The sequence below is a fragment of the Triticum aestivum genome, chromosome 7A, assembly GCF_018294505.1.
Source record: "Triticum aestivum cultivar Chinese Spring chromosome 7A, IWGSC CS RefSeq v2.1, whole genome shotgun sequence".
NCBI lineage: Eukaryota > Viridiplantae > Streptophyta > Magnoliopsida > Poales > Poaceae > Triticum > Triticum aestivum.
This window is the reverse complement of record NC_057812.1, coordinates 53,933,474-53,944,431: the sequence shown is the minus strand read 5'-3', so window position 1 is coordinate 53,944,431 and position 10,958 is coordinate 53,933,474. Positions and strand designations below refer to the sequence as shown.

General features: G+C 43.7%; 1 protein-coding gene across 1 annotated transcript; it reads right to left on the bottom strand.

Annotated features, from left to right (window-relative positions):
- Nucleotides 1-9,538: 9,538 nt before the first annotated feature.
- Nucleotides 9,539-10,127, bottom strand: LOC123152990 (E3 ubiquitin-protein ligase RNF12-like). The gene has a single exon (XM_044572327.1). It carries the CDS (start codon nt 9,980-9,982, stop codon nt 9,539-9,541), a length of 444 nt encoding a protein of 147 aa, XP_044428262.1. The 5' UTR covers nt 9,983-10,127.
- Between the last annotated feature and the right edge of the window lie 831 nt (nt 10,128-10,958).

Sequence of the window (10,958 nt, the reverse complement as noted above, 5' to 3'; positions counted from 1 at the left end):
CGCTGCCAGCATCGGCGAGCCGAGCAGGGATTTCGCCCTGGCCTAATTCCGAGCGATCCCATTGCCGCAAATCAGGGTCCGAAGATGAGGAAGTTGCTTGAGAGGGTGGGTGGAGTTGCACCTTCGGTCAATACTAAGGGTTAGTTCTTTTGGCAGCTTAGAAAATAAGTCGTTGCTATAATCCAGGGTATAGGTACATGAGCAGCGTGACCAACAAGTTTTGCCATGCTGTAAGACCAGTGGCGGAGACAGGGGGACCAACAGGGGTCCTGGCCCCCCTAATGTCACTGGTTTAAGACTAATACTAGTGTAAACACATAATTTTTTGCTGTTAAAACCGAGTATTTTAATAGACTGGCCCTCCTCAACTAGGTTTAGCAACGTTTGGCCCTCCTCATTGGATTTTCCTGGCTCCGCCACTGTGTAAGACGTAGACCTCGCCAAGCTGCAAGATTGAAGCTTGGCTTGCCCTGGCATCTAACTTGTACTAGCACATTCCTGTGGCAAGGACCCGTTAACCAAGCCGGCGACTGGTTGTGTGACCGGCGCAAGATCCAAGCCCTCGAGATATGTGATAGTAGTATTGCCCATCAAGTAAGTACTTCCTGGTTTTTAAAGGTCCTTTTTGTTTCCTTCATTGGTTGTCACATTACAATTTAGAGCTGCCTTGTGTTCTTAGTGTTTGTTCAGTTGAATGCGCAGCTTGAATGCATCTTGAGTTAACATCCATGTCTTGTTTGTATGGAGAATGTCGCTCTCCTGCATAGTCCGCCCTTTAATGTTCAAGTGGGATGAAAAATATGGGCCCTGGTGTGTTTGTTGATTGGAGTTATCTGATATCATTTTATTTTTGTATCTGCGTTGAAATAGGAACTGTTGTTCACTTCAAACATGCATGTACGTGTAACTACAATCAAACAAACTTCTCTAAGTCTAGCACTTGGATATTATCTCAAACCTAAACCTTCATTTGACAAATGCAAGTTTCTAATTAAATGCTGCACTATGAAATGTTTTATCGAAATACTGAATTTATATATTTGTAATGAATAATACTTCTCCACTATATATCAGGATACTTTCTGATTGTTTTGTGACAATCCTAGCCTAACAAGTCTGCCTTCGCTTAGAGGACCATCTAGGACCCGTTCTGGTGGCCTTTGGTTTATATATTTTGTCCCAGTTGGGAACAATGTCATTTCTATTCTGGCGTGTCAATACTGCGAGACTCGCAAATTAACATGAAATCTTTTTGTTTCTCTGATGCACTAACTATAGGGAGTCAAATTATATTATCTTAAATTATCATGGGAAAATTGCATCACATTCCATGTTAGCTATGCATTCTAATTATAGAAATACCGAGATACCTATTATAGCTATATGAACAGGGGCGGACCCAGAAACTATTCTAAGTGGGGGCAAACTATGGGAGTGGGGGCATACTTTGTACAAGTTCACATAGTTTTGGCAAAAATTTCTGAAATTTCAAAGAAATATCACCGAAGTTTCATATTTTGAGTGGGGTCCTAGGCCCCCACTCCCATGAACGTGGGTCCGCCCCTGTATATGAACACATAACAAGTCCCGCATCAACGCGCGAGGTATCATCTAGTAGTTTTAAAGTATGTGAACACATTTAAATTTGTGAAGCTTTTTCTAAATTCATAACATTTTTAAACCCACAAATATTTTAAAATTTGTGCAAAAATTAAATTTAAGAATTTGCAATATTTTTTAAATCCATGAACACTTGCGAATATTTTCAAATTAAAAAAAGGTATCCGCTTTTTTTTAAGCTAGTAGTGGAGCGATCTAGAAAATAGTAAGGGAGCGAGCAAAGCACGTAGCTGAGCTAAGTCAGCAAGAGCTTCGTGTTGACCCATGTGAGCATCATAGTAGCAACTAGACAATACCCCGCACGTTGCTGCGGGAATTTACAGTGATAAAGTTATCAAGAATAAAATTAGAATACATGCGAGCAATAGATCTCCACAGTCTCATCGTATAGGAATGGTAGCGGATCCAACATACAAACAATATTGTATAGTACCTAAGATTTACAATTTTACTCATGTTTCTATTTGCCTTTATGTATATTGTTCTATACATGTGAATCATACATAGGTACTCCAAAGTTTTGAAAAAAAAATGATGTACATTTGTACAACCAAGTCCCTATGTAGCTTAGCCCATAAATGCATACCCAAGTCTAAATGTAGCTTAACCATGTGGCAGATCTAGTAGTAAATGGAGAGTGGCTGGATGGTATAGTGCCTGTGTCCTTCTAATTTCGGTATTATTTTTTTTGCTTAAAAAGATAATAAATAAGCACAATATAAACTATTCGAAAGAGATATTTCTATTCATGCAGATATTTGCATTGGATCATCATGAATTGAGATATTGTTCTTCTTGACTACAGTTTTTGATCAGCCTACTGATAAATAATGAATGATTTTAGCAACAGTGCACCTAATTATAGGAAGAAGTTAGAGTAGTTCATGATATTCTTTGCATGTGTTGTTAACATTGTCCTATGTGTGGCAAAAAAATATCTAGATGTGCCCTAAGTATTGCATATTCAAGTCCTATGGTATTGATTCTATGTGGAGATTCGTGCACTTTCTTTTTCCTTTTTATGTTTGATTGAATCACTTAGATGTGCATGTGCCCTAGACAGACCCAAACAACATTATCGCAGAGGTTAAACTTGTACAGTTAGCCTAGTGAGAAACAAAACCTGAGACTAAAGGACTAAAAGGATGGCTCCAAAAAAAAATTCAGATTTATCCATCTTTGCGAATCATACAAAGGTTGACTTACATGAAGCAGTGATTGTTGTTTTAGTTTATATCTAACTTTTTTTTTAAGGAAATACATTGCATGCAAGAATGCATGGGAGCAACTTATTATGCTATCTACTCCAAGCATAAGTTTCATGCTTATCCAATTTAGCAACTTCAAATTCAGAGATGGGAGTTTCATGCGAATAACTAAATTAACATAACAGAAGACTAAAAGATGCATTTTCTCATTCAGTGTAAAATAAGAAAATTAAGGGATGAGTGCAAATAGCAAGATACCTAAGAAACAAAGAAGTGGTGTGGCCCTTGCTGACAAACCTCGAGCACCTTGCAAGGTAGAGCGAAAACTAACAAATTTAAAGCCATAAGCCTGGGGATAAGAGGAAGAATGGGAAGGTGAAAACTAGGAGCGGACAGCTATTCCAGAGTGCACGCCGGTGCCAGAGACAACGACTCGAGCAGGCGGGCGCATCGGATGATGATCGTACTATATACATGTTTCTAACTACTAATTGATGGCCGGGGGCAATATACACGCCTCCCTAACCTTGGTAGCTGGTTCCTCCTTCTCGTGGCTTAATTTAAAGAGACGATTGAACCTGAAGCTGAATCTATGGACCTGTGGAGCAGTTTCAGCAGAGTGATTTAATAGTGGTGGAGTATTGTTTGAGATCAAGGTAGGAGGGAGACGAAGCGAAAACACATGTAACCTGTTAATAATTGCTGTTACTATTTACTTGGAAGCTAAGTGGGGGAGGTGAGAAACTGGTGTAGCACGCACTGCCGGTAGGATCCTTTTGGCTCTATCAGTCGGGACTCGGGTTACGGCTGGAAGAAAGGCACAAGAGGGCTGATTTCGATCGGCTGTGTACGCTGAATGTGACATTTTTTCGTTAGAATGAAATACTGAAGACAGAAAAAATCTCGAAGAACAGAGTACAGAACCTGTCGATGCACTGGGAAGTTCGCCGCCGTTGGCGCGAGCCCATGATGAACACACAGGAGCAGGACATCCTACTCATATGCAGGTGCAGCCTTGCACGTTGCTCATCGTCCCCAGATACATCACCTCTACCTGTTCGACCAAACAAAAAAAATCAACCGGTCATCACCGAACCAATGAACTAACCTACGATCTCTGTGGCACCAAAGAAGGGCGACGTACCAACAAATCATGATGCACCTGCATGCCGTTGTTCTCGAGGCCGAGGTACTTTAGGACGACCTGCTGCATGCCGGGCGAGGCCCGGGCGGAGGCCGCCGTCAATGCAGTCCCTGTGGATGGGGCTGAAGCCGAAGCCGACCTCATCGAGGAACTTGGAGGTGGATTTGTGACGGACTTGAGGTCGTACAGGGTGAAGGAGTCCATGCTCGTCATCGCCAGCGTCCGTGACAGATCCTCGAAGGAGAGCGACCGCAGGTTCTTCACCGTGTGCCGCCGCCGCGCCGGCCCCTGCTATGCGGCACCTCCTGCTCCTCGCCACCGCCGGGCATGAACCACGCGAGCTGGTGCCTACAAGTTTCGTTGTCAACCGAGGTACTTCCCGGCATCGCGTCCACTCCTAGGCTGGGGATTCTAGTGAACCGATCAGGGAGCTGGATCCACCACTCGCGTCCAGCCCACGGTTGAGGCCGCCGTTGCCAACAACTCCAGACCATGGCACCAGACCATGGCGGGACTACTAACCCGCTCGAAATAACCATGGCCTAGCGATCTTACGGAACAGGCTGACACCTATCCCGATGTATATGTACAACTCAGATAAGCGGCCGGGGTGCATATGCTCTATTTTATATTTTCGCCATGGCACCACAGATTTGGACGGGCAACTGAGGAGGACCATGAAACCAAGGACGCGGGCACCGGCGTGGCCGGACCTGGCTTGGTGCTCGCCTGGTACTGAGAAGGGTAACATAGCTTGAGGATCCGGCGAGAATCGCAGAGGGGAGCCGAGCGGGCGGTCCTGCCGCCTGGGGGGTGAGATGGGATCTCGGCGCCACACCGGACTCGGGGGTGAGTAGAGAAAAAGGGGATAGATGGGCTCGGTTGAATCGAGGGAGAGGAGAGATGACTGATGGGCTTCTCTTTAATAGGTTTTACACCGACTCATCGGTAATGGAAGACGGAGGAGGCCTGGTTCGATTAATAACCAGAGTTTAATATCTCAAAAAATTACCATAGTTGAATCACACCATTGGTTAAAAAATGCTGAGGTGGCAAGGTTGATGAGGTGGATAGGCTGCATGTCAAGAGAATTAGGATAGTGAGAATCAACTATTTAAGTATTATAAATTCCATGGTTTGGGCGCGGCATAGGAGCTCTCAAGAGGCTGACACAACAATCACCGGCTGATACCGAGTCTAAAACATAGAAGGACACCATAACCACACACCAAAAAATTCCACTCTGCTCCGAGAACAACTACCGCCTCCAACATTAACTCAACACGATATATGAATGAATAAAAACACCACCATAGCAGAATTAACACAGATAAAATAGGAACGAAACAATCAATTGTAATTGTATACTAGAGACAAAATTGTTAATCCCACGAGTGAAGAACGGCGTGCCGAAGCGTGCATTAGCCTCTAGTTTATTAGATGTGGCTTCGGTAGCAAACATAATGTAGACTCTAGAAAACAAAATTTTAAAATGTTCATAAATTTCATGACTTCTAATAGATATCAGAATATGAAAGATACACTAAATTTACAAAGATGTTTATGAACTAAAAAATTCAAACTGAAAAAGGGATAGTTTTTATTTAAAGAGCAAAAAACTGGACGAATTAGCTGCGAAAAACATGAAGAAATGGAAAGGAAACATAAAATAAAAATGGAACAAAGATCGACGAAAAACATTGAAAATCTGTATATTAAAAAAATGACCAACACGTGAGAGACCAGTAAAGATAATGCATCCTGAAGAAAATTACAAAAAAAATCAAAACAAAAACCGTTCAATGCGGAGCGGATGAAAGATAATCGGCCCAACGACCAGACGATGCCAGAGTGTGCGGTTTTTATGAAAAGAGAACTCTTCTTCTCTGTAAGCAATGAATATGAAATACCAATTGTGCAATGTTCGTCGGAAAATGCTATTTTTTGTGCACCGTCACTAAATGTAGGGCGCCAGCTCGTTTCTCATGTTTTCTTTCTTTCCCTCGCCCATCACTTTTTACTCGGATTGTCTTTATGGTTTTCCATCTTGAGTTGGTTTCTATACGAGGTTTCTTGGTTTTTTTGGTTGGATTTTTCAAGACATGAGTTTCTTTTTTATTTCTTCCACTAGTAGTAGAAAAAAGGCCCATTTGTCCCGGTTCCAAAGGGCTTTTAGTCCTGTTTCTAGAACCGGAACTAAAGGGTTGGTACTAAATCCCCCCCCCTCTTTTAGTTCCGGTTCTGTTACGAACCGGGTCTAAAGGCCCTCCACGTGGCCTCTGTTTGGAGCTCCACCTAACACCAACCGGGACTAAAGGAAATTTTACGATTTTTTTTGATTTTTTTCTGATTTTCAAATTTCTGAATTATTTTACTATTTAATCACTAACCACCCCTCATCACTACTCAATTTAACCTCTAATCTGTAATCACCCCTCATCATTCTAAATCATCTAACTTCCCGGCCGGTCACCCATCCTCTCACTACTCCAGCCTGAGCATGCTTAACTTCCGAGTTCTATTCCCCTCGTTTCCAAGTCTGCACTTGTTGTTTTCCTGACAATAGTAAGATGTCAATCCTATTAACCCTCAGGAGTTAGCTTGAGCATGAAGTCACATGTTTCACTGTTTGAGTTTGAAACTATTATTCTAAAAAGCAATAATTATTTAGTAGCACCAATATTTCTTGAATAAGTAGTTTGACCATTGTTTGACCAGATTTGACCAAATTCAAAAAACTGAAATAATTATTTAGTAACACTAATATTCTTGAATAATTATTTAGTAATATTAATACTTTTTGAATAAGTAGTTTGACCATAGTTTGACCAGATTTAATCAACATTCAAAAAGACAGAATTTGAGCATAACTTTTTTTCCTTTTAGAATTTGAGGATTCTAAAAATTTGCAAAACAACCTACGCGGTCAAAATCAGATGCGGATTTTCGTGCTGAACATTTTGATATATTATACATTTTTTTCTGACATCGTATGCAAAAGTTTTACTTTTTCATAACAGTTTTTTTGCAAAACATGTCCAAATTTAAGTTTTTTAATTTTCTTAACTAGTAGATGTAGTAATATAACTACATCTCGAAGGATTTTATTTTTTGAAGTTTTTTTATTTTCTTTTGTTTTTTTCAAAACTGAAATGGCGATACACGGGGGGGAGGGGGGGAGTTTGATATACAAACCCTTTTAGTCCCGGTTTGAGACATGAACCGGGACTAAAGGGCATCAAACCGGGACTACATGTATAATCATTAGTCCCGATTTGAGATACGAACTGGGACTCAAGGGTGCAATGCCCTTTAGTCCCGGTTCATGTCTCAAACCAGGACTAAAGGTCTCATTTGAACCGGGACTAATGCCTTTAGCCGCTCGAATAGGGACTAATGCTCACATTAGTCCCGGTTCGTAATGCAGCCGGGACTAATGTGTATATTGAGCTGTGACCAAAGCCCTGTTTTCTACTAGTGTTCTAGTTTTTTTAATTTCTTTTTCATTTTTTTCTTTCCTTAAAAGATGTTCACCAAATTGAAAAAGCTTTCACGGTTTCCAAGAATATTCATGACACTTGAAAAAAATGCTCATGATTTAAAATAATAATTGAATCTTCCAAAACTTGTTAACATTTCTTAAAATACTCACAGTTTTCAAAACTGTTTACTCTAAAAAATGTTCTTGTATTAAGAAATACTACTTGTTTTTTCATTACGATGGAACGCCCATATTATTTTTCTCTTTTTAAGCACTTTTGTCTGGTCAAGGAAATATGCAAAATACATTTTCACTTTTCAACAACCATATACTTTTTATCCTCTTTTTTGGAAAATAGAAATAAAAAGATGCATAATATTTTGGTCGGAGAAAGAATAGTTGGTGTGGTGGATCATGAGATCAAGTAGTCGAGGGTGTATTCTACAAAACATTAGATCGCTTCAGGAATATATGTATGGAACTGAAAGGAAGCTGTGTAAATTTCTAGCACGTGTCTTGATGAAATAAATTGTGAACATAATACGTTGTCGCCCAAATATGAGTGGAATGGCCTTTACAAAGACGTGAGATGCAAGTCAGGGTGGACACGGTCCGGGCCGGTCCGGGCCCTGACCGAGCCGCCGTCTGGACCGGCCACCGGGGACCGGACCGGACCGGACCGAGCAGTGCCGTGGTCCGCTTTTCAAGGACCGGACCGGCGGTGGTAAAGCTCGGGCCGGACCGCGAGGACCGCCCGTGGCGTCGTCCGGCGACGGCGAGCGGCGGCGCATGGGACTGTGAGCTCCTGCAGAGATTACGATTCATGGGGAGGAGAGGAAGGGGAGAGACACAGCCGCGTGCCCATCATGAGCACGTTTAAGAGGCCAGATACATGACGACGGCGATGAAAGGAGGTGTTGCCGTGGAGGTGGCGGCGTTGCAGGAGGCGGGGAGGTCACCTCGACGCCTCGACCTGGTGCTGGAGTTCTTCATCTGGGAGGCCCCTGAGCGAATGATTTCCAAGGGCGGGCCTGTTCCTGGCGACACGCAATTAATCTCGTTGCCTCGTTGTTTTTAGTTTTCATTTTTCTTAAGGGTGTTTCCTATTTTCTGTCACGTTAATACTGTTTATTTTTTTAAAGTATCACGTTAAATCTATTGAGTCCATAGGAGTCCACATGGTAGGCTCGTTGCATGTGGCACAACTATCCTTTTTACAATTTGCATGTTGCAAATAAATAGGGCCTGTAACGTGTATGCCCACCTACAAATGTACATTCAGTCGTACAAATTCTGATCTGGCACAGGTTAATGGGATCGTGGGGACGTGTAGATGGAAGGAACACATCGGATCGAGCCCACCTTTCATGTTCTTTCTGTTTCTGCTCCATTGAATAAAAGGAAAACTCCAACGTTTTAGGCAATAGAATTCCTATTTCTACGAAGTAAATCGTGGAGATAATGTCTATCCAATATCGTGGAGTGAATCGTGGAGATAACTGTCTCTCAAATAACGGAGTAAATCGTGGAGATAACTCTCTTCTACCTCGAGCCAAAGAACCGATCGTGTAGTTCATTCGTGCGTAAGAAACAGCCGAGCTCGTTCGGTCCAGTCGAGTTAACCGAGCTAAGACCAGACCGGACCGGTTGACTTTCGGGCCGAAATTCCCAGCTCGGACCGGCCTATATTCCCAGCGGGCCAGGACTGATCGGTCCGGTCCAGGTCGGTCCACGAGCGGGTCAAAAAGCCCGCTCGGTACGTCCAACCTGAGATGCAAGTATGTGAGAGAATACCGTAGAACAATTTACGCATGGACGGCTAGAAGATCATGCATGTTTATGCAAGGATGCACGGATTACACACACAGTTTACATCTGATCTTTTACACAAAAGGAAGGCCAAAGCATGTCCCTTCGATTCGGACCGACATGTCCAATGTACTACGTGATGCATCTCTCACTACGTACAGTTTCCACGGTAGGTCTCCTGGCCCCGAGCTTCACGCATGCATGCATGGGGACTTATCTCGATCAAAAAGCATCTCAGCTTCGAGCCTGGTACCCGACGTCGACCAGAAGCTCTCCCTAAGCATCATCATCATCATCAGTTTCCATGTCGTCCACAGGAACATCGCCAAACACATGCAACCCCAAGGCAGCTATCCACAAGAAATGTAGGTGTGCAGCAGTACAATCTGCGGTGGCGGCGGGCGCCGTGACGACCTCGCGACGGCACATGGGACAGCTCTCTTTCTCCTGCAGCCACCTCTCTACGCACCGCCCGTGGAACCGGTGCCCGCACGGTGTCTCCTTCCACGCCGCGGCGTCGTCCTCCTCCAAGCAGATCGGGCAGCTGAGCTCGTCGTCGTCGTCGTCGGACGGCGCGTCCACCGTCTTCAGCGCCCCGGCCACCAACGCGGCCAACTCCGAGTCGTCTGGATCTCCCACGACGCCGAGGAACGCGGAGTCCTCGTGGCCTCCTTCTTCTTGTGGCAGGTCCATGGCAAGCGATGGCATCAAGCTAGCCATCGCGCGTGATGGTGAAGTGAAACCGGATCTGATCGTAGGAGATCGATGTTCGGGGAGGCAATGGGAATAAGCGAGCGTACGTGCGGCAGTTTACTTATAGTGCTTCGGGCTTGGATGGTAGGAGAGGAGATCGATCGGGAAACACGTTCTCGTGCCGGAGTAGGACAGGATTACCACGGCTATGTACGCCCGACTTCATTTCTATATCGATGTCGATCCGGCAGGAAGGGAAGCAACGAGTTCGTCTCTGATCGGCATGTTGGGCAGTTGGAGTCCGTTATGCCGGGATTTTCCAACGAAATTTCTACTGAACTTCGGATTTCATATTACCACGGGTACGCCCAACTTCATTTCTACTGAACTTCGATTTCGGATTTTCCAACGAAATTGACCGTGCAACTCTGTTTTTTAGAAACACCATACACAGCCAGACGCTCATCCACCCATCCCTATAAACGCACATCTTATCTCTATGAGCGTCTCCGAGTGACCGAACTGGCACATTATCTTGATATTGACGAACTCGCCATATATGCTTTTGTAGTTGACAGGAACATCTCTTTCCACTTAACGCACGGTGCTAAAAGGCCTGAAATAAAATGAAAAAAATGCGAGCACGAGCGTTAAGTCTAGGACTTGAATGCTAGTGGGCTGAAGATATCACTGTCATTCTAACCATCTAACCACTGGTTGGTTTGCAACTTTGTTATAAGACTAGTGACACGTCTGATCATATTTTGTAACATAGCGTATGTAGATATTATTTTTGTTCACTTAAAACCTAGCTAAGCGCCATCCCCCAACCTCACCACCATTGCTGCCGGCTGGTGTGGCGGCGCCTGGACCCATGTCCCTCTTGTTATGGTGGCGCTGCTTATCCGCGTTTGCAACGGCCTCTTAGGACATCTCTGACTGATCCCAATAACCAGTTAAAGGAGGATAAATTCGGTTTTTCTTCTCTAACCAAGAACTAACA